General features: G+C 52.7%; 3 protein-coding genes and 1 non-coding gene across 8 annotated transcripts in view; 3 read left to right on the top strand and 1 right to left on the bottom strand.

Annotated features, from left to right (window-relative positions):
• Window positions 1-198: 198 nt before the first annotated feature.
• On the top strand, window positions 199-293 carry TRNAR-UCU. The gene is made up of 2 exons: window positions 199-235; window positions 258-293. It is a non-coding gene; the product is annotated as a tRNA-Arg (tRNA).
• A 3,790-nt stretch (window positions 294-4,083) lies between these two features.
• COQ4 (coenzyme Q4) lies at window positions 4,084-20,158 on the bottom strand. Of its 3 annotated transcripts, XR_006415667.1 has the most exons (8): window positions 11,146-11,293; window positions 9,909-10,079; window positions 9,315-9,411; window positions 8,807-8,909; window positions 7,958-8,087; window positions 6,049-6,142; window positions 4,393-5,410; window positions 4,084-4,263 (listed from the first exon to the last, which is right to left on the bottom strand). XR_006415667.1 is itself a non-coding variant. In XM_044440116.1 (7 exons), exons 2-7 carry the CDS (start codon window positions 10,024-10,026, stop codon window positions 5,248-5,250), a joined length of 705 nt encoding a protein of 234 aa, XP_044296051.1. In that variant the 5' UTR covers window positions 10,027-10,079; window positions 19,969-20,158; the 3' UTR covers window positions 4,084-5,247. The 3 variants fall into 3 exon arrangements, 2 of the variants coding, with proteins under 2 accessions (XP_044296051.1, XP_044296049.1); XM_044440116.1 differs by lacking the exon at window positions 11,146-11,293 and adding an exon at window positions 19,969-20,158 and having other exon boundaries at window positions 4,084-5,410; XM_044440114.1 differs by having other exon boundaries at window positions 4,084-5,410.
• Window positions 11,896-20,958, top strand: TRUB2 (TruB pseudouridine synthase family member 2). Of its 3 annotated transcripts, none has more exons than XR_006415666.1 (8): window positions 11,896-12,081; window positions 13,239-13,370; window positions 14,194-14,268; window positions 14,836-14,897; window positions 15,536-15,617; window positions 16,149-16,221; window positions 17,250-17,627; window positions 19,221-19,349. XR_006415666.1 is itself a non-coding variant. In XM_044440112.1 (8 exons), exons 1-8 carry the CDS (start codon window positions 11,916-11,918, stop codon window positions 20,432-20,434), a joined length of 1,062 nt encoding a protein of 353 aa, XP_044296047.1. In that variant the 5' UTR covers window positions 11,896-11,915; the 3' UTR covers window positions 20,435-20,958. The 3 variants fall into 3 exon arrangements, 2 of the variants coding, with proteins under 2 accessions (XP_044296047.1, XP_044296048.1); XM_044440112.1 differs by lacking the exon at window positions 17,250-17,627 and adding an exon at window positions 20,100-20,958 and having other exon boundaries at window positions 19,221-19,357; XM_044440113.1 differs by lacking the exon at window positions 19,221-19,349 and having other exon boundaries at window positions 17,250-17,840.
• A 602-nt stretch (window positions 20,959-21,560) lies between these two features.
• Window positions 21,561-21,840, top strand: part of GOLGA2 (golgin A2) — a 35,428-nt gene continuing 35,148 nt past the window's right edge. The window contains exon 1 of the mRNA XM_044440109.1: window positions 21,561-21,565. The gene's annotated coding sequence lies outside the window, so the exon portion shown is untranslated. The remainder of the gene's footprint in view (window positions 21,566-21,840) is intronic.

Below are 21,840 nucleotides of genomic sequence, written 5' to 3' on the forward strand. Positions count from 1 at the left end.
CGCGGGAAAGCGCCGCGCCGGGGAAGTTGCCCCGCGGGAAAGTGCCGCGCCGGTGCCCGGGCTCGCAAGGCGCGGCTCGGGGGGCCGGGCCGGCGGGCGGGCGGAGCCGGAGCCGGAGCCGGAGCTAGGCGGGGCGGGGCGCAACGGTGCGGGAGGTCAAAGGAGAGGACAGGCAGGATCAGCCTCCCGTCCGCGGCAGGCTCTGTGGCGCAATGGATAGCGCATTGGACTTCTAGATCGATGGCTGCGAGGAAGTCATTCAAAGGTTGTGGGTTCGAGTCCCACCAGAGTCGCATTTTATTCCCGCATTTAGCGCGGGGGAGGCGGCGGCGCGTCCCAGGCGCGCCAGGAGGAAATTTTGGCGACGCGAGCAGCGAGCGTTTTCTCGCTCCGTTTCCCGCCCCTGAAGTCCAACTTCACGTACTGGCCCTGGCAAAACTTGACTTTTTGGGACTTGCACGGAAAGCGGGAGTCAGTCCCTCGGAGGTGCACGAGCCAGAGGCACGGGTTGGGTCAGGCCAGCCTGCGGCTCTCTGCTCTGATGGCGAGGGGGAAAAGAGGACAATCGGGATGGAAATGAGAAAATGTAGGTTCTCAGAGTCATGGACAGATCGCAGGGACTAATCAAATATAAACAAGTATGCATGAAGGAGCAATCTCACAGGCGTTTCAAAAGAGAGAAGTCCACCAGGTTGTAAAACAGCAACTTTCCAACCGGCTCGCTTTAAAAAGTATATTGCATTTTGAATCTTAAAATGGTTGACAAAATCCTCTTTTTTTTCTTTTAAATATTTTCATGCTGCCTGTTAAGGGGCAGAGCCTCCCTTCCTTCATTTTGACCCCCAAAAGAAAGCAAAGGCCATCCGTATTGTGCCTGCATTTGGGGGGATGCTGGGGGTCCTTTTAACCCATTGCCTTTGGGTTCCAACTCTTATGAAAAAGTACTTGGTAAATACTAGCAGAAAACTCATTCTGCACATGTGGGTCCGTAGGTAACTAAAATGGCCCTAGGCAGGCACAGGTCAGAGACAGTGAACAAGAATCCAAGGGGTGCAGAAGTTTACAAGAGGGGGGCTGCTGGGGGAACCCCCCCCCCCGGCCCCAAAACATAAGGCTCCTGAAGAGTGCCGTGCTATGACAGGTTGTTGCAGAGGTGGGTTTAAGATAATTTTGCGTTCCTCAGCCACAGTTGGTAATGTTTACTGAGGAAGGATGAAGCTGAGATTTTCGGCTAAACGGACTTAAACCGATCCTTGCATGTTCATTTGGTTATTGACAATTATCCTGCTGCGGCGGTTGGGAAATCCGTCTTAAGATCCAAAGCCTATTTGGCTCATTTGTTCGTTTGCTTTCAAGAGACCGTGCTCATTGCACGGCCATTTGGAAAATGTAGTCCTCGCTGATTTCTTCTGCTTTTTAAATCCTTTTTTAGGGGTGCCTCCGGAAGCCAAAAATCGATGCAGCCAAACCGTGTACAGCCAGCTCAGGGAAAACCCAACAGTTGCAGAAGTGAGCGAAGAGAGAGGTGTTCCAGGCTTGCAGGACTGCATGGCACTCTCCCAACCTGCTTTTGGCTTTGTCCTCACACTCCCCAAACCAGGGTTGCTCTAGGAATTTGTTCCCTCAGTATTTTAGAACTGCAAGTCCAAATGTCCGTGAGGATCACGTCTTAGCTACGGGGCTCAGTCCACCATTCCCTAAAATGCTGTGTTCCGTCTGATCACCATTTAGGGGGAATGATCATCATTTAGGGGGAATCGGTGGGCTGCCTTTAGAGCGAGGGGCAACACACTTGGCCTCCAGTCACACCACGGCGATCCTGCTGTGAAATCGGGCGAGTCAAGCGCAAGATGATGCATTTCCCCTGTGCCAGTGCAACTGTCTTGGTGGTTGCTCATCCTTCGATTGTTTCTATCCTGCCTTTCTTCCTCTTGCAAAGAATCCAAGGTGGCGCGCCCAGCCTTCCTCCGTTTCATTTCATCCTCCCAACAACCCTGTGAGGTAGGCTGGGCTGCCTGGCCCCAAGTTCCTTCACGGGCAAGTAGGGACTCGAACCCAGACCCGCCCCCTCCTCGAGTCCCAGTCGGACACTCTCGCCACCAAGCCAGACTGTGGGGAAGCGCTGCACTCTGACCTGCGACCCACCTTGAAATTGAGCAGCCATCTCCTTGCTCTGCCCACCAGGGACTTCTCCCAAGAAACCCCCACCAGTGTTACCTGTCTACTTGAACCTTCACTGCGGGTCTAGAGGGATCAGGGAGAGCACCAGGTGAGGAGCTGGAACGGAGCTCCGGGGAAGACCCACCACCAAACTCCAACTCCCTGTGGGTCACGGGGCCCTCGGGGGTCAACTGTATCTACTGCAGCATCCCTGAGAAAGGGGTGTCTTCCACCTGCTCTTCTGTAGGGAAGGGAAGTCATTGCTTGGGTAACCCTTCACCACCCTGGGGAGCATGTTGGACTCCGACCTCCATCTAGCATGGCCTGGCATGAAGGTCAGGGACAGCTGCTGGGGCCTGTAGTCCAAAAATTCTGGGGGGCTTGGGAAGGTAGCTCCAATTCGTCATCGTTCTACAGCTGGAAGCTGCACAGTCTGTTTACAGCAGTGGGATCTGTGTGAAGAGCACTGTGGAGATGTGCGCTTGCTCAGCACCTCCGCCCTAATTGCTCAATTTGCACACCTTTACGAAGAAAATCAGGGTTTTAAAATCTGGTTTTGTTTCATTTTTACAGCGGCGCCCCAAGCGTCCAGTCCCGTCTCCTCATCTTTGTTTTTGGCAAGTTTGCAGAGACAGGAAGGAAACCTGGGGAGGGAAAGGGAGGGATTGGAGATGGGGGGGGCGGGAGGGGACACCGTGATGTGACTTTTAACCAGTTTGGCAAGGTGGGTGTAGAAGCCAGAGGGAGGGAGGGAGCGAGAGAGGATGAGTAAGCTGCCGAACGAGGCAAGCAAGGGAGCCGCAACCAGGTGCGTTGCGATGGCAAGGCCTTTCCCCTTGGGCTACCGTGGGCCTGGGACAAACACAAGTGAAGTCCAAGAAACAGCATGCGGTGGAACCCGTAGCCAGCCGACCTCTGGCACGGACAGAAGGGGGTCGGGGGGACCCGTGCATTTTCCTGGGGAGAGGGCTCTCCCCCGAAAGGCTGCCAAGCCAGATTTCTGACGAAGAATAAGCCCTCCAGACGCATGGGACTGTAGTTTCCCAGATCCGCCAGCCAGGGGAAAACCGGGGTAAATTACCCAGCATTTTTCTAGAGCATGTTCAAGCTGGCCTCTTTTATTTCAGGGGAAAAAGCTGCAGCAGAGTCCTGGTGTGAAACGTACTCTCAACCCATTTTCTGCTTAATTTCCTGCCCTCCTTGCTCCTCTTTCTCCCCCAAAGGTGCACTCTTCCATAAACGGAGCCTTGTGGGAGCAAACTGCGATCATGAGGACTATCATCCACAGAGAGCCCACTTTCCATAGGCATGCCTGATCGGCCTTGAAAGTTGCCTTAGCCTGCGAGCATTTCGTGCAACACCCCATTCCTTGGTTTTACTGTGCACCGTACCTTTTGCCAATCCCCAATTTCCAGCCGGTCAGTCTCAAGGGATGCACAGACAAAGCGGGCCTCCAGTCCATGAAAACAGACGCCCTGGTACAACCTCTGCGTTATTAAGGTACCTCCAGCCTGGGATAGGCCAGAGAAGCCCCTTTTATGGACCACGTCAGATGCTAAAAGTGTTTTCCTTAGCGGCAGGAAGCGTAACAGTGGAGAGAAATTGAACGGGGGCCAAATGACACTGCGTTTCATCCAGATGAACAATGGATCAACTCCACTGACAGAGTGGACTTCTCTGCCCTTTTCTCTCTCCCCCCCCCCCCCCCCCCGCTGTCTTGAGAACACACGTGAAGTTAGAAAACCTGGATGGAGGTGAACTGTAGTGCGTGGATCCCCTAAACTGTTTGGAAGGCATTTCCCTTCATCGCAGGGAAGGAGCACACCCTTTGGCAGAAGAAACCTGGAACCAATCCAAGAAATGCCAAAAGGACACCTGTAACGTTTTGCATACAGTAGGAGACGAGGAGATAACCCTGCAAGATTCACCAGCTGTGGGATATATTGCAATCGCCTCTGTTTTGCAATGGGGATTAAGGCTGCTGTGGGAATGGAATCCAGCCGGACAAGCATTTCAGACTATCGGAGTCAGAGAGAGCATCAATGAAATCCGGTACGCTGCTTAACCAAGGCAGCACCTGGGCTTCCGGAGACCTGCTGCCACCTAGTGGTAGGGCAGAAAAGAGCACGTGGCACAACCCACAACCAACCTGAACTGGGATATCCTGCGCAGAGGGGTCTGGCTGCACTGCAGGCACCCCAAAAGGCCAGCAGACCCCTTGAAGCCCCTCACCTGCATCGAGGGCTTATCAGGGACCGGATGCAGCTCCGGTCCTCTGCAACAGTGACGGCTGTTGGGCTGTGTGTCCATATCCGTGATGGGAGATGCAGTCTGCCCGACCCTCCTCTGATCTTCCTGGGAGGGAACGGCCCGGGGCCTCTCGCAAGGAGCGTCTGAGGCAGGAGCGAGTGGCCTGGCACCTCTCGGGAACCGAGCCCATGTGAGACTGACTGCAAGACCGCCAGAGAGGCCGCAGGTGGCCGAATTCCCAGACATTTCGACAGCAGCACCGAGCCGGAGGCAAGGGCCCAGCTCCGGGAGGTCGGCTGGGTTCAAATCCCAGCTCTTCCAGAAGTCACTGGGCAGCCTCAATCTAGCTGCCGTTTCCTAGTCTGTCCGATGGGAATGCCAGGAGACTACCTCGCAGGGGTGTTGGAAGGGGAGATGAGAGGACCGTCAGGCGACTCATTGTCATCCCTTACTAATCTCAACTCACGCAATGAACGACCTGAAGTTTGTTGCCGTGCTGAGCTGGTGCACTGCTGCTTTTGCTCTGCTCTAACGCAATTGTTCTGCTTTTGATTTTGAATGGATGCTGCTTTTTGAACCAGGTGTGTCTTGTCTGGAGGGCTTTTGAGGGCAGAATCCTATGGAAGTTTAGATAGGAAAAAGGCATACAATCCCCTGCTCTGGCCGGGCACGCAGCCTTTTTCCTTCCTAAACCAGCACAGGATTGTCTCTTCTTTTGGGGGTAAACACGTTAGCCACTGCCGTCTGATTCACACGTCTGTGGATTGAAGTCTAGTGCGTGATGCCCAAGAGTTTCGTCAGTGGGCTTCCTCAGCTCGTCCGGTCCCTGCTGCAGATTTAGCCTTGGATCACCGGGCGCGGCAGAATCCCGATTTCGCGGCGAAGGCCCTCCACTGTCTGTTCCCATCGCTCCTCGTAATAGACGTTCAGGATGCAGCTGGCATGGCTTCCGCTCCGCACGGCCCATGGAATGAGCTCTGTGGTCAAGATCAACAGCTTCCTGGATGAAGCAAGAGCGAGCGAGCGAGGGAAACGAAATGGTTAAAAAAGCCCTATGTGTCTTGGGACCGAGCGGCCGCCTTCTCCCCTATGAAAGTGCCTGGGGATTAAGAGTACTGACGGAGGCCCTTTGCTGAGAGCGCCAGCCCCTCTGAGCTGCAGCCTGAACTACGGTCTCCTCCTGGATCAGATGCTTTTGCCTGTACTCTCATTATTAAGCTGGAGAAGTTCTCGATGCATTCAAGAGCATGTATCTTTTTTTCGCCTGCCCAGGGATCTTTCAGAGAATGGTTTTTAACGGCTACTTCTTTAATCTCCTGCATGAATCCGGTTTTTACCATTTGGCTTATTTGGCATCCCAACTGCTGCTCTTAAAAGCTTGTTTCTCTCTTACTAGGGTTCCCATGACTTGTTTTCGCCCCACAAGGGTAAGAGAATCAATGAGCTGCAGAATAATCCAAGCACAAAGAGGGGAGTGGCACGGAAGGAGTAAAAACTGTACCTAGTGTCATGTTACACTGCTGAAGCAACAGCCCAGAAATACTGTTTTTAAAATAAAGGAAATGTTTGTCAATTGTTCTACCTGCTAACCGGAAGCACGTTTGCATGAAAATAGCAGTTACAGGCTTCTCTGCGTACCGGGGATTCAGGCGGACAGGACCAAACACAGCTCCCAGAATGCACATGGGCAGGCCAGTCTGGACAGCCTCAAACCATTTGACCACAATTTCCCCTATAAAGAAGCAATGGGAAACAGAAGCAAGTCAAGTGCCTGTCGCTGAGTGGAGGGGGATCTTGTTTAACTGTGCAATGAGGCTTTGGGACTAGGACAAAAGCAGAAATTCATTAGGGTTGGGGACGACGGGCACCCATGCAAACGTCAGGATCCTTTGGAAGCTGTACGTGCAACTTTGGGACCCAAGACTTCAATCTGCTGGAAATGCCTCCCCAGAAAACTTCATTTTCAGCAGCAGTACCTTTCAGCTGCAATAGGCTGAGTATTTTGGCCTTTCTTGCCCTGCCCTTGTGTCCTGGGCCCCACCGACCAGAGGCTGCTTCTTCAGAAGGGAATTCCAGCCACATCGCAGCCGTGCCAAAGAACCAACCACGGGCAGACACACCTTCCCGTCGCTACACCTTGTGCAAAAAGGGCCGCCCCCTGCATTCAAGGCCTTCCTTGTCATCCGAGGTACTAGGTACGTATTCAAAAACACTCAGAGACACACACACACACACACAAAGAAAGCTGCCTTCCAAATCTGCTCGACTATAGTTCCTATCAACCCCAGGCTTTCTGTCCAATGACTGGGGGATTCGGGCTGCTGGGACGTGCTGTCCAAGGCACCTGGAGGGCACTGCGTTGGGGAAGCATGGACAGAACAGACAGGCGAGGAACACACGGGGGGCCCTTTCCCACTCTGCCTTTCTGAGTTCCCCTTGGGCGAGGAAGATGGAAACTGGTGTGGGCAAGGGTCCCAGGGCTCACCTCTTGGTAGCCTAAAAATAGCTACCGGAGCTGAGCGCCAGGCTCCGCAAAGCCCTTCTTCAGTTTCAGCTAGGCGTTTGGCACCGCGAGAGATCAGATAACAGGCGAGGCCAGAGAGACTCGTTCTTCACCCACTGTCAACTGGGAACGCTCCCGCTTCGTTTCCCAAAGGTGTTTAAACGCGGCACAGGCGCCGCTTCCACCTCCAGCTGCGCAGAGGTTGGGTCCTCAAAGCAGGATCCACCTGCTGGCCTCGATCCGGATCGCACTACTCCTGCTACGACCTGGAGTATCCTGAGCAGGGCCGAAAGGGAGGGCAGCGACTCCCGCCGCGTGCCCCACATTATCCCCACGGGGCTACTAAATGCAGACAGAACATTCCGAGAGAACATTCCTGGCTGGCTTCTGTGACGCTCCTTTAAATTGTGCCCGGACGTCAAAGGAACAGCCGCCATTTGAACTGTCGATGTTTTAGAAATGGGGCAGCACGTCCACGTGGGAGTGAGGGCTGCAGCTGCACGGCCGTGGCCATCCCCCCAAGTCCCACCGTGTTCCGCACCGCAGTGTGTCCTCTCCAAAGAGGCTTCTCGGTGTCAGACTCATCCCTTGAACTGGAAGAGGCGCAGTGCCCCAAACTCCTAAGTTGCTGAAATGAACTGTGGTTTGCTTAAGCCACGATTAACCCAGAGCGCCCAGGTTCTCATGTCACAAAACCACCTTTGACCAGGACACCCGAGCGTCGGGCATTTAAAATGGAGCTGGCACATGACGCCCCCACTTCATCTTTTCCTTCCCCGATTGTGCAAACCCAACCCAGTGGCTGCTCAAGCACGTGGGCCAAACCCTGAGTGCTTCTCAGCCCCTCAGGGGAGGGCACCAACCCGCTGGGCATCACGGGATCTTAATTTCCCCGATGGCGGTGTTGCCAGCGCGATCTATGGAAAACGGAGACGCTGTCGCTCTGGGCCAGGCCCTCACAAGCCGCCTCGGCACAGCCTGTGGGGAAGAACGGTGGGGCGGGAGCTGCTGTGACGGACCAGGAGGTGTGGCCCCGAGACTCACCCAGCATGTTGGTGCGCATGCCAAGCAGCGTGTGCATCAGATCGTGGACCTCTCGGTACCGCTGAATCACGTAGGCCAGCTCTTCGTCGTCGACGAACTTGACCGGCATCCTCGTGTCTGGAGAGACCCTCTGCCGATCCGAAAAGAAGGCAGGCTCAGAGAGGTCCCCAGTGCCTCCACAGCTAAAAGGGTTCACAGCAGCCGGTAAACTGTTACTCCAGAGGGAAGCGCTGCCCTGGCTCACAAGCAACACGGGCTGGCCAAGCAACGAATCTCTCCTGGGCTCCTGGGCTCCCAGTGGGCAGTTGAAGATATGTCAGATGAGACCGACTGCAGCGGGTCTTTAAGCAAGACTTCCCCAGCCTGGGGCCTCTCCAGATGTGTTGGACGATCATTCCCACAATTCCCAGCCTTTTGCCCTGCTGGCTAGGAATTGTGGGAGCTGCAGTATTGTATCCTGCTTTTGCACAGGGGCCATGTGCCACTCGGGAGAAAGGCACACACAGAGCGTGAATCTTTTGCCCGCTGTTGCCCCCCAAGTGACTGGGGATATGGAGTTGCCAACACATTGTGTCTCTGCTAAATTTGTGTTCTCACGCAAATTGAATTTACATCAGGTTGCCCAGGGGCCTCAGAATAGCAAGAACTGTCAGGATGCACAAGTTCTTCCTGCTGAATGCTACAAACACACATCTCACAGCAATGACCTTTCCACTTTCTTCTTTGTAGCATTTTCAGGATTCCCAACTCCATGGGGCCTAGAAGCATGCTCTTTTGTTTTTAAAATGGAAATGCGGATTCTCAAGGTCGTGCACCTTACCGAAGCTGTATTGCTCATGCTGTACTCACATTATCATCCAAAAACCGAACATATTCCCGGCCGAAGGTCCCATCTGGAAGCGCTCGAAGTCCTGCGATGTCCACTGTGGAGAGGCTTATCCGAGGTCGCTCTCTGCACATGAAATTGAACAGGTTGGTTCAGGCCATGAAATCCAGAGTGCAATAAAGAAACCCCACAACGAAGCATGCAGTTATTATTATTACATTTCTCTACCATTCATAGCCTACGCTTTCTGGGTGCTTCACAACATGTAAATGGAGCACCCACCCAGATTTCAACCAGGCCCGGCCCCGCTTAGCTTCCAAGCCGCTAACCCTTGTCGTCAATCTATTTGCATTCTCGTATTTTGTACTTCTGTGCTTACACGAATCTAAGATACCAAACACACAGTAGCCCAGAATCCCAGACTAGACCAATAACAAACAGAAAATGTTGCAGCGTGGAGAGCCAGCCAGGCCCTTTCTCCAGCACTCCATTCCGTTCTCCCTATGGATGGAGAAGACAATGTTCACGCACTGCAGGATGCGACGTCCCTCGGGGTCTTTCCTCATCTTCTCCCGGAGGTTCTGCAGAGCCAGATATCCCGTGGTCTCCCCAAGGACAGCCACCATATCTGAAAACAGAGTGGAAGAGCAAGGAGGGACGGAACTGAAAATTAATTGCCAAGAGCGAACAGCCCTGATACGAATGCAAGGGACCACCGCACTAGGCTGCCGCGTCCACTTACGGTCGCGCGAACAGAACGCTGGACCAGACGGGAAGGGTCCTCTTTGCTTCCTTGAGAGAGCCCCTGAGAAAAGGACCTGCAGTACGACCTGATGCACTCGCTAGCTCGATTTTGGTTTTACTCTGTGCCTTTGTCTTTGTTTCGTTTTTACACTTGTACTGCATGTTTTTTAATGTGTTGTACAGCACCCAGAAAGCTACCTTGATTGGCCAGATTAAAAAAATACTAAAAAGCTTAGAATTATAGAAATCTCTGTTTTCCAAGATGTCCTATAGCAAGGTTTGGGGGAAAGCCCTTTCATTCAAGGGGCCCAGCAATTTCTCCTGCGCCAGGAATGCCGAGGGAGGTACATGAAGTCACACACAATGGCGGGCCCAGCTCACCATGCCGGTAGGGGTTGTAGAGTGCCATGAATGCGGAGCCGGCTGCCAGCAGGCCTTTTTGCAGAGGGCTGGTGGGGATGTGTCCCGGATACAGGGGGGAATCTTTTCCTTCCTTCATGGGGTTCTCGGAGGCTGATGGCTGGGCAGCGTGGCAGAACCGGCATCCTGGACCTATGGAAACAACAACCCCATTAGAAGCGTGGAGTAAGCCCTGCTCCCCACAACACAACAGATCAAAGTATAGTTTGGATGGGTTGTTGTGGAACCAAGGGTGGTTGTGTAGTAGGAACCCAGCCATGCTAACAAGCCATGGTTTGTTCACCACATACAATCCGAGGTTCCGCCACAACCCACGGTTCAATAATGACCCAACCCTGTCTTGGGAAGGGTTAACCCTGAAGCCCAATTTATACAGAAATTACATACATACATACAGTTGATCTGTCTTTCTGCTAAAGGTGTCCTCCCTTTTATCCTCAAAGAAACCCCCTGTCAGGTAGAGTACCTCTGATGTAGGCTGAGATATACCTGACCCATGTTTGTTCAAGAAGAGGTGAGAATGAATGAGGAGCTGAACCCCCAAACCTCACTGGACCGTGTCCAATCATCTGGCTGTTCTGCCCACCTTATTGCAGTCCTTATACACATTCACCTGGAAGGAGCCCTCGCAGAAGTCCTTGGGGCTTCCTTCTGTGGAGACACGCACCAGAACCACAGGTGTGTGCAGCTAAAACGGACCCTTCTGTGTTTTCTGGGCAGCCGGTGTGGCCTAGGAGTTGAGTGTGCCTGGCCGGGGCTCCGGAGGTCTCCACTGTGGTCACTGAGTCCTGAAACTCACGGGGTGCCTTGGGGCCAGTCACTGCCTACCGCGCCCCACAAGGAGAACTTGGGAGGCTGCCTTGGGCTCCTTGCAAGAGGAGGATGCAGGATAGCAACGCAACGCAGTAACAACCCAGGTTTTGAGGGGCTCCGGGTGTTTGCACCCGAGGAAGAGCTCGGTGGAGCACGAAAGCTTGCGCGTTTGTGCGGACGAGGCGTCCCGGCCGCAGAGTTTCGCTTTCTTTCCCGCGGGCCCACCCAGCTCCCGCCACTGCCAGTAAGGAGTGTGCTGCCACCCCCACGGAAGGGCAGCCCCCGAAGGCAGAGCAGCGGTGTTTTTCACAAGGGGTGGAGGCCCAGGCACTGTGATCCGCGAGGACTGCGGAAGGGGCAGAGGCCAAACACGCGGGGGACTTGCCTCCGATCCTGCCGGACCCGAGCGCTCCTCCCAGTCGCACTAGACGAGGCAGGCAACGGGGCACCCGCCGGGGCCACGCCATGGCTCGGGGAGGCGCCTTCCGAGGGCAGGGGCGCAACTGGGCCGCCTTTGCCCCCCGGCTCGCCGCGCAAAGCGTGCCTTCGCCCCGACGCCCGGATCCGCCGCCGCCCCTGCGCTTCCTCCCGCCGCGCTGCAAGGCTCGCCTCGCGAGCGCCACCTCCTGGCGCAGGCGGAGCGCGTTCACAGGGACTGGCGCCTTTAAAGACTACGCGCGGCGCGGGGGCGCAGTGCCCCAGACTGTTCTTTCTGCCAAAGGCCCCGGGTGGTGGAATGGTTGGCACGGATGGCGTAGTGGTTAGAGCGAGGGACCAGGACTCGGGAGGTCGCGGGTTAAGTCACCGCAGCCCCGATGGAGTAAACTGAAGGCTTCTTGTGGCGGGAGGCAGAAAATGAGGGTTCTGGGGACACCCTGAGAAGGCAAGGCTGGAGAAAAACTTCATGCCAGGGAGAGTGGAAGGCTGAGCACAAGCGCAGCTATGAGGCGCGTCCTTGCCCTTAAAAGCGACAACAAAACCCAGCAGCCCCGAGCTTGCAAGAGCGGGGCAGGGCATTCCTGGGGCGGCCCAAGCCCGATTCCAGCGAGGGAGCGAGCGAGCCGCGCGGAACCTTCGGCAGCCGTCGGCGGTCCGCCCGGGCCTTTCCGGCCGGCGCGCCCGCTTCCGGGAGGACGGCGAGGGGCAGCAGCCAAGATGGCGGCGCCCTTACGGGCCGCGGCCTCGAGAGGTACCACGCCGCCGCCGTCGCGCGCCATGCGGGCGGCGCTGGCGTCCTTGCAGGGGATCTTCGCCGTCTACAAGCCCCCGGACGTTCCCTGGAAGCTGCTGCGGGACACGGTGGAGACCCAGCTGCTGCGAGGCAAGCGCTGCCGCCGGGGGGCCTCCGTCCGCCGGGATTCCCGGGCCGAGCCTCACATTGCACCCGGGTGTGCGCACCTGGACTTGTCCTGCTGCTTATGGGCTGGGTGCCCCGCGGCTCCAGGGGAAGGAGCAGCTCTGCAGGGAGGATTCAAGGGTCCCCGTGCTGCCCGCACCTTCACAGGCTCTGTGCCCTGTTGCTGGGGGTCATGGGCAGGAGGGGGCGACTGCCCTCCTGCGGGTGGTCTCCCACGGGTGGGTGGGGAGCCACTGTGCAAACGGAAGGGTGCAGGGGGTGCCCGGGTCCGATCCAGCCCCAGGGTACTTCCCATTTTTCTACAACGCCTTCATAGTTGCCAAGTTCAACTTGGCGTTGGCAAACGCAGAGCAAGTTGTTTCGGAAAGCGAATGATCTACAAAGGGGTTTTCCTTAAGTGCCTCTTTGTGACAGAGCCTGTTGGATGTCTATGTGGTGGAAATCGGTAAAGCTGAAGAATTTAGAGGAGTAAGAGATTAAAGTGTCAAAAATACATATTGCTGGGGAAAATAGGTAAGAGAGTGCAATCACAACTCTGTCCTGGTTGAGAGGCTTGCATTGAGACAGTTGAACAAACCACTGCTTTGCTGTATCAGACTAAGTGTCAACTACTATACTTAGCACAAGGATGGGGAAAAGAGACCCCCACGTGGTTTTAAGGGGGAAGGGGATGGGCTGCAGACATTCATAATAGGTTCTACCAGATACAGTGATGTGTTCAGGTTGTAACAGGAATCCTCCCTCCCTCCCCAAGGGAAGAAGGAACAAACCAACAGTGGATGATTTGAAGTTTTGAAAATATAAGATTGAGCTGTTCCACGAAAAACATCCCTCCACTTCTTTAGGCAAAATGTACATGTGGGAAACAGAGGTAGAAAGAAACTAGACCACTTCAAAAGATGCACAAGTTCACGTTGGAAAGTCATGTTCTTCCTGGTCAATTCTTCTCCTCTGTGGTAACATGAAACCAGACAATTATTTCCCAACGGGAGCAAAGTTGTCACCCTTTAAGAAGCAATTCTCATGCATGTGAGCAAAAGACATTGTGTCTTAGCAGCATTGATCCAAGTTGGTAATATGGTTTTTAAAATAATCAGTTTCCATTTATATTCTGTCTTTAGACTTGAACTCATTAAAGTGGCCAGCGCCACGACAACACGTCCGCTTCTTGCCTGGCACGGTGGAAGGGAAGGATGGGAAGGAGCTGACGATTACGGTTTCCCAGGTCCCTGTACTAGCTGACCATCCCCTAGGTAAGATGCAGAGAAAAAACTGGTGTTCTGGAGTGGCCAAGAACGGATGTTACAATCTTGGTAAGCGACCCTGCTGTGATTCCTTTCACGGTTGGGGTCATGTGGCAAATCTATGCCAATCAGCACCATATCAGGACTGGTACCAAATTTGTGGAAGTCCTCCGGGGACTGAGATTGCCTCTACGCCCTCTTCTGCTGTTACTCAGATGCTGGGAAAAGGCAGTGCTTTTTCAGAGAGCCTATAGGAATCTCTTGCCATTGTCCTGATTTGCTGCTCCCGTTAATTGTTGCTGCTTGTGGAAGCTAATTACCTATCTCATTTTTGCTGTGCTCTGCTATTTGTTTTGTTGGGTTTATTTTGGATTTAATTGCTCTTCTGCTCTGCAGTCCGTGAAAAACATTTTGTAGGCATTTTTAGAATACAAGACAGAATGCAGCTGTCAGGACTCATCATCCTGTGGCCTCCAAAGATAGAATAGTGGGGATTCCACCCACCAAGATCTTTGACCTCAAAAGGGGGACTTGGAGATCTGACTGCCCCTGACTTTCTTGCAGCTGGTACAGAAAAACCTGTGTCTGCTGGCCCCTAAGGTCAGGAAATTGACCTTGGAGAAGGTGACAGGTGAAACCCAGAGAACTCGGTGATCTTTCCTTCCTGAGCTTCTTCCAGTGTCCACTGCTAGCTGGCGATGATTCGAAATGGGGTTGCAAACATCTGATTTCAGCTAACTAAGGTTTGGGGTGATGGAATGACTGCACTGAGCTTTCTTGGTGAAATGAAGTTCCACATGTTTTTCAAAAAGTATATTGTTTTTCTTTACAGTTTCTGGACCAATATTCACCAATTTGAAAATTGGAGCAGGTCATCTTCTAGATAAAAGGTCATCTGGCGTGTTTTGTAAGTAAAGGAAGTATTCGTCCAGTCTTCCCCAACTTAGTAGTTTCCAGATGTTTTGGATGTCAGTGTCCATCAGTCCCAGTATGGCCAGCAGTCAGGAATTCTGGGAGTTGTAAACTGGGGATCCATAACGTCTGGAAGACATCAAGTTGGGGGGCAGCCGCCCTAGATGATGATCATCTGATACTCAATCAAAAGCATTGGCTGGGTTCCAGCAAACCTGCGGTGTTTAGGCTGGGAAGAGTAACTGGCCTGAGGTCATTTATTATAAGCTTCATGGCCTGGCTTGGTTTTATTTTCATGTAAAGGATTGCTGCCTCACTTTTTCTCAAACAACTTTTCCAAGCAGCTTAAACAACAAACAACCCCTTCTCACCCCCAAAAGAGTCTAAGCAGAATGTTGCATAGAGCTCTCTTCTCTTCCCTGGCCATGACCATCCAAAACTATCTACAGTTCCTCCTTCCCAAACAGGCAGAAGGCCATTCCAAAAGCTGCCGTAAGAAAAAGGGAAACATTTTAAAGCTGACCTGTCAATTCTTCACCCCCGTCCCCTCTTTGTCTTTCAGTGCTGGGGGCGGGTCATGGCAACAAGCTCCTGACGGACTGGTACAACGCTCACCTCACCAGGGTAAGCAGCATTCCCTGATTCTGATGCCCCATTGTGGATGTGGCCAAGCAGACACCATCCCAACACAAGAGGGAGGTCTGACTTCCAGGTCAGCAGTAGTAAAACAAAGCCTTCAGGGTGGAAAACAGCCCTAAAGGGGAAGAGCCCTGCACCCCGCAAATAGCCCAGTGAGGTCTGAGTGTAGTGTGGCTGACGGCTGGGATTGGGAGAGTGAAATTTGGGAAGAAGAGGGATAGACTGGCTGGAATTCTGAACAGGAATTGTGCTGTCCTGCATCATTCTGTCGCAGGAGTCCCTCGATTATTTAAGACGCATGCAGCTGGAAATGTATCTGTTATGACAAACTCAGACATGCTGATGCAAGAGGAAGCACGCTGAGAAAGGGCGAATGTGGGAGTGTTGGCTGGAACAAGTAAAGGGAGATAAAATTTACCATGGTAGGGCAGGATTTGATCTCGCAGCTTCTTGATTAGCAGCTTTCATTTTTGTACAAGTGCGTCTCACAGCTTGGGAATAGGCCCCTTTCAGAGCATCTTGGCATTGCATGCCTCATCTACACTGTTAGGGCGTTGGGGAGTTTTCTGGTGAAGTGCTTCCACTCCGAGTACACATGGCTTGTTTCTTCCTCCTTTCCCAAGGCCTATACAGTTCGTGGCTTGTTTGGCAAAGCTACCGATGACTTCTCAGACAGAGGCAAGCTGATCGAGAAGACAACATTTGGTAAGTTGACTGTAATCTTGTGGCTTTCTGGGAGAGATGGCCATGATCGGCACCTGCTTACCCAGATGCGTAATCTGTCATGTCGACAAGAAGCTTACGGTTAGGACAGAATGTGGGAAAACCGAGTGGCTTCCTATAGGCAGAAGCATCAGACAAGGGTGCATTTTCTCTCCCTATCTGTTCAGTCTGTACACAGAACGTATCATAAATAGGTGCGTTTCTGGGGAAGGCCTTCCGTGAATGGGAGCACTGGGAAAAAAGCTTGTGTGGAGCTTTCTGGGCTTTGAATTCAGCCTGGAAATGGTTGATGCCATTCTGTTTGTGAAGGGGTGCCAGGTATCAGTCGAACTGCTGGGGATGAATAAGGCAGTCCTACTCTTCTGCACCAAGCAACATGAATCAGCCACAGTGGTTCTGCCCTTGCTCAGGGATTTGCAACTTTTTTATAGGATGCTTTTATACTGGGTCAGGCTGGGTCACGTAGTTTCTTGCTTTTAACGCCACCAATCCTCCTCCTCCTCCTGCCTGCAGAACACATCACAAGGGAGCAGCTGGAACGCATTCTGTCTGTTATCCAGGGATCCAACCAGAAGGCCTTACTGCAGTACGTATCTGATCCGAGGCGCTCCAGTGCGATCACGGGACGGACTTGGTCTGCAGAAGGGGTCCCGGTTCAGTTGTCACCAGCAGGGGCACAGACCGCCTTTCAGCCCGAGGGTCGTGCTCCGATTTTTCGGGGGCCGTGTGCCAGCGGTAGGCAGTGCTGAAGACTCGAGGGCCAGGAGCAAAAGCAGAAGGGGCAAGCCCCAAATTGCCAGCACTGTTTTAGTGGAGAGCTCTTCCTGTTGATAGCCAAGTCTTGCGAGAGGCATTTCAACCTCTTTGCATGGGGGGCAAAATGGCAGGGGGGTGCCAAACCGTAAGTGTTCAGGGGAGAGAAGGTGGGTCTGCTGCAGTGGTCAACTGTCCAGCCTCAGGCCTGCCTCAGACCAGCCCCTCTGCCCCACAGGCATCCTTGCTAACGAGGGCATGGCAGATAAGGCCTCATAAAAGTGATCATAAATACGTGAATGCACAATTAACGGCAGGCCACTGGCAGTGCAGACAAGCCTCCGAGCCAACGGTTGCATTTATACGCCGAAGGACCGCTTGAATAAGCTGGCCGTGGCTGCTGGCGGAAGATCAACAGGGAGTGAACTGGCCTCCCTCGGCAGGGACTTGCACAGCCGGGCAGAGGCCACGAGAAGGGCCTTCTTCTCACTGCCAGGAAGGCGGCCGTCTCTAAAGAAGGGCCCCTCCAGAAGCCCTTCGGAACTGGGCAGGCTGGTATGGGAAAACGTCTTTCCAGCCACTCTGCTCTCAAGTTAGATCGGTCTTTCTAGGTTGTCATCCGCACTTTTAATTCTGCCTGGAACGGGACCTGCGGCTGCTGGAGCAAGGGAGTCACGTGCTCCCTGTAACCAGCCTCAGCTGGCTGACACAGCTTGCGCACGTGTGTACCCCTGCACCCACAAAATCACGGGGACCACCCCACAAATGAGGAGGAGGAGGAGGGCAGGGGTGGGGGGGGAGCAGTCAGGCAGGACAGCTGCTGTCCTCCTCACCCCACCTCTCTCTCCTTCTCTCCCCCAGGCCACCGCCCTCCCCCTGCTTCCTTCCACCGCGTCGCCACCGGCCACCCAAAGAACACAAGGAACCTAACGGCTCCCAGCCCATCTGTTTCTCCAAGAGTCCGGCCAACCCCCGGCAATGGAATGTGAAGCGGTCCATGGGCAGCGACCACCAGCAGCCGCTGTGGCGGTCAATGCTGGTCAGCGTGCTGGTGGCCGTGTTCCTACTGTGGTGTGTGCTGAGGCCCGAGACAGAGATTGACCGGATTCTGGAGTCTACGATTCAGGAGGGGGCCCTGGCACAGGAAACTGCAGCTCCCCCACCTGGACAGGAGAAACCTTGACTGGAGGGCTGGGGGCAGGATCCCCTTACTCCTCTGATGAGGCCAAGCAAAACCAGGCACGATGCTGGATTCCCTCTGGGCTGGGAGAAGATGGGGGAATATTTTGTTTTTCAAAATGAACTGAGCTTAGTCGTGAATGTGTATCAACGCATGAAACAGGTTCTGTCCTGTGACAGAAACACATTTCTTTAAAAAAAAAAAAGTGGGAATGGAAAGAAGGAATTTGTCTGGAATATTGTATGGAGTAAAATCACCGTTGAAGCTCAGCAGTCCAGGCCTTGTCTGTTGCTATTGATCGAGGGCACAGATCTGGCTGCACGTCGCTCCACTGGGGTCCTACATAGCAAAATACTCCCGGGTCTGCTGCAGGACGTAGCACTGCAGGCCACACGGAATGGGCTGTCACACTGGGGCTGCACTTTTTCGTTACTGTTTTTAAATGGCACTTCCTAGCTTCCAGGACTGCCCAAATACTAATCACTCCCTGAGTGAGAGAGGTGGCCCTTCTTAGCACCGGCCAAAGGCCAAGTCACAAATTATGTTTGCTGGTCAGATATAAAATGAGGGAATCAATATTTTAAGATCTGGTGACCTTTTCCTCAAACACTATCCTCTTTCATGCATAATTCTTCCAGGCTTGGCCTGGCTGTGAGGACACTGGAAGCATCCGTGGGCAATTCTAAATTAACCATCATTCCTTTCATTTCTGTACTATGCAGTAACTGAGGCTCTCTAGGCAGTTCACAGAATTATACATCGCAGTGCAAGAAATGAAAATATAAAATCTTAACCTACAAAATTTAAAACAGTGTTCACAGCTAATATGCCAAGAGCCAGTTAAGAGTGTGGGATGGGGACTCAGGCAATCTGGATTCTAGTCCCCACTCAGCCATGGAGCTCCCTGGGCCAGAGACAGACTCTCGGCCCAACCTACCCCACAGGGTTGTTGTGAGGATACGATGGAGAGGAGGAGGAGACATAGATAAGCCATCTTGAAATCCTCGGAAGTTAAAAGGCAGGATATAAAAACAGCTAAAACGTTAAGATACTGGAACTGATAGAAAACATTGACAGAGAGGACCCACTGCATGCCATCAACTGCCTGGGAGTCAGTCTTAACATGGTGTGGAAGAGATGGCAGGTGGACCTCGGTGAGAAGAGTTCAGTCATCCGGGGTGGGGGGCAGACAGTAAATTTGTTTCCACCTTCCACACCTCCCTCAGAGGAAAGCCTCTGATGTTGATCTTAGCAGCCAGGTAGGCTTCATGTCAGGAGAGACATGGTGGGTATTTTTGTCCCAAGCAATGCAAGGTTCTATAGTGAAGACCAGTGCTTTGAATCGGGCTTGGAAAAGCATGCAGAGCTGCAGGCTTGGACAGTTCTCTGTCTGGCTGCCACGTATTGCTTGAGCTGCAGCTTGGGAACAGGCTCCAGACTTCCTTGCTATGCCTCAGCTTGTGCAGCTCTGCTCTGCTTAGCTTAAATGTTAGGTCAAACTTGCCCTCCAAGCGTGGACACAGGAAGCCAACTTTCGGAATAAACATCTGCTCAGGCAGACAAAATGTAATGTATGAACCATTCAGAAACGAGCCTTGCAGATCCAGTTCAGGAAAGTTCTAATTGCCATCTCTGCCCTCACCCTCTTCCAGACATGCTAACATTGATTTGAAAACTCAAGAGGCTTATGAGCTGGCTGTGAAAGGATTAATCCGCCCCATGGAGAAAAGTCCGCCCCTGATCACAGCAGTGCGATGCCTCCAGTTTGCACCACCAGAATTCCAGCTGGGTATGACTAGGCCTGTGCCTGTTCTCCGCATTATTTTTAAAAGAACATCATGGACCAAACCACCCCTCCCCCTCCCCCTCCCCCCTGCTCAGTGCAGGATTCCCAGTTAAACCATTCCTCAGTTATATCTTGAGCGCAAGGCTGTCGAAGGGAATACAGCCACGAAGTGGAGCAAATGTTTTGCATGCATCGTATTTCAACCTCTGACATGTTCAGGAGGGCTTTTTAATTTAAAGAGGGATTGGGTGGGTGGTGATGGGGAAAACCTTTATGTGAGAATTTGGGAAGCTGTTGCCAGTCAGAGGCCTGCGTTTAATCTGGTATAAAAGGCGTCTCTCTAGATTCTTAACAGCTCAGAGACCGGAATGGATTGAGTGGGGGCTCCCAGGAGCAACTGAGCTGGAATGGCATGCTGTCTGCCAGCATGGAATTGGGGAAGCTGGTGCACCGGGCAGCATCAGACAAACTGAGGAAGACTCAGGTCCAAATCCCTCCTTAACTGTTAAGTTCACTGTGGCCATTCTCTTCGGCCCGACCTGTCCTCCCATTGTGACAGCCATTGGCTGTGTTAGCGGGGGGGGGGGGGCGAGAGGAGTTGTAATCCAACATACCTGGAGGGTGACTTGTTTCCCTTCTGCGGATAGTCCTTCGTTTTATAGATCATCGATTTCAGAATTCTGTGTGCAGCAGATGCTTTCTTCCATCCCATGCCACCCAATGTGGTGATTTCTGTCTCCCCCAGAAATTCACTGTTTGCACGAGACCCAACAGTATCTGCGAAAAATAGTTCACGAGATCGGGTTGGAACTGAAGTCTTCTGCGGTGTGCACACAAGTGAGGAGGATACGGGATGGTGTTTTTGTGCTGGATGATGCCCTCTTGAGAACGGAGTGGGACCTGGACAACATCCGGAAGGCGATCCTGAAGTCCAAACGTAAAGTAGAGGCTGAGCTCCAGAACAGTCTGGCTCACCAAGAAGCCGGAAATGACTGTGGGGGAAAGACTGTGCCTGGAACAACTGCTGGTGACACGGAGCGCAGCAGAGAGGAAGGTACCATACAATCTGGTACCTTTTAGAAAGTGGCCAAGCACAGGGGAGGAAGGTACCCTGGACTGATTTGTTCCGTCTCGAGTGCTAACATAGCTTTTCAAAAGCCGATTTCACACTTGGGGAATCCCCTTTCCTTTTTTTTTTTGTTTTTTTGGTCTTTTTTTTTTTGTTTTGTTTTTCAGGGAGAGTCATAGACCCTGCTAATTTCTAGGCATCTTTGTTGTTAAATCTTGACATTTTAACTAAATGTGTCTGTCAGCTTTATAAAAGTGACAACCTGGTTGTTATACAGGTATGTTTCAAAACCCCATCCCCTCTATTCCTGTCAAAATATGCTGTTTGGATTATTCCTAGCACCAAGACAAAACTTCTGAAATTCACCTTATTTCAAGTTAGTAATGTCAAGTCTAGAGGGTGGATTTGTGGAATGCTTGTGTCTCTGAGGGAGGGAGGCAGGATAGGAATGAGTTAATTCTGATAGTATACAAAGCCACAAGAATGTAACTCTGTGCTGGTGTGTTCTTTTAATAAATAAATCATGTGAACCAGACTTAGAATCCATCGCTTAATGTAGGCTTGCATTAACTGTCGTTTAACGTGGTACTTGACACGACTGGGTTTTTTTTCATCTGCAGAAGCAGGGACACCACCAAGTAAAGCTAAGCCATGGCTTCCACGTTCTGGACAGAACTGGAGCGACATCTGGCTTTTGCTCATTCAGCGACACCGTTAATACATTCAGCCATTGTGGGATCTCCACCTGTTATCATGCAGCAGCACAAGTGCAATTGCTGCCCAAGTGGGTTGAACTGGCAGTGGGGGGAAGAGCCCGCATGATGTACAGTGGGGCAGTCAGCAGAAGGGAGCGCTGAGGATTCAACAATATACGAGCGCTGAACCTGGAGTGCGGCCATAATTTTGGGAATAACACTGGCTATGTGGAGACAATGCATACGTACTGCAGTCCCATGCAGCTCGAGAACCTGAGGTATTACAGACTGAAAGCTGCCATTCTGTATAGCCTCTAAACCGCCTGCACTGGCGATCTGGGCGGTCACAAGGACAGCGCTGGGGCTGTACGCCTTGTAGGGGTGAAAAGCCACTTGTCCAACGGCAAAGCCAAATTCTGCCCGCCCTCGATGCGTGTGCAAGACAGCCGAGGTGGCGCACGTGGGACAATTGAATAGAACATGATTACACAGACTTGATCCCAATTGCGTCTTGAAGGCCCACGCTCAACAACAGTGCAGAGCAATGCTTCTAACAGCCATTTCCAAGCAAAGGAAGTGCTGTCTGTTTTTGTTTTGAGCATCCTCTCACCCGCACGCTACATGTGTAATTTTCACAAACGGTTTAGGGTACATGCTCAGACAGGAAAATACCCACAATTTCCAACTTGGCTGACTGGGGTACATTGGGAATTGCAGGACCT

This window comes from Varanus komodoensis, unplaced genomic scaffold (assembly GCF_004798865.1).
Source record: "Varanus komodoensis strain SLA01 unplaced genomic scaffold, ASM479886v1 scaffold36, whole genome shotgun sequence".
Lineage (NCBI taxonomy): Eukaryota > Metazoa > Chordata > Lepidosauria > Squamata > Varanidae > Varanus > Varanus komodoensis.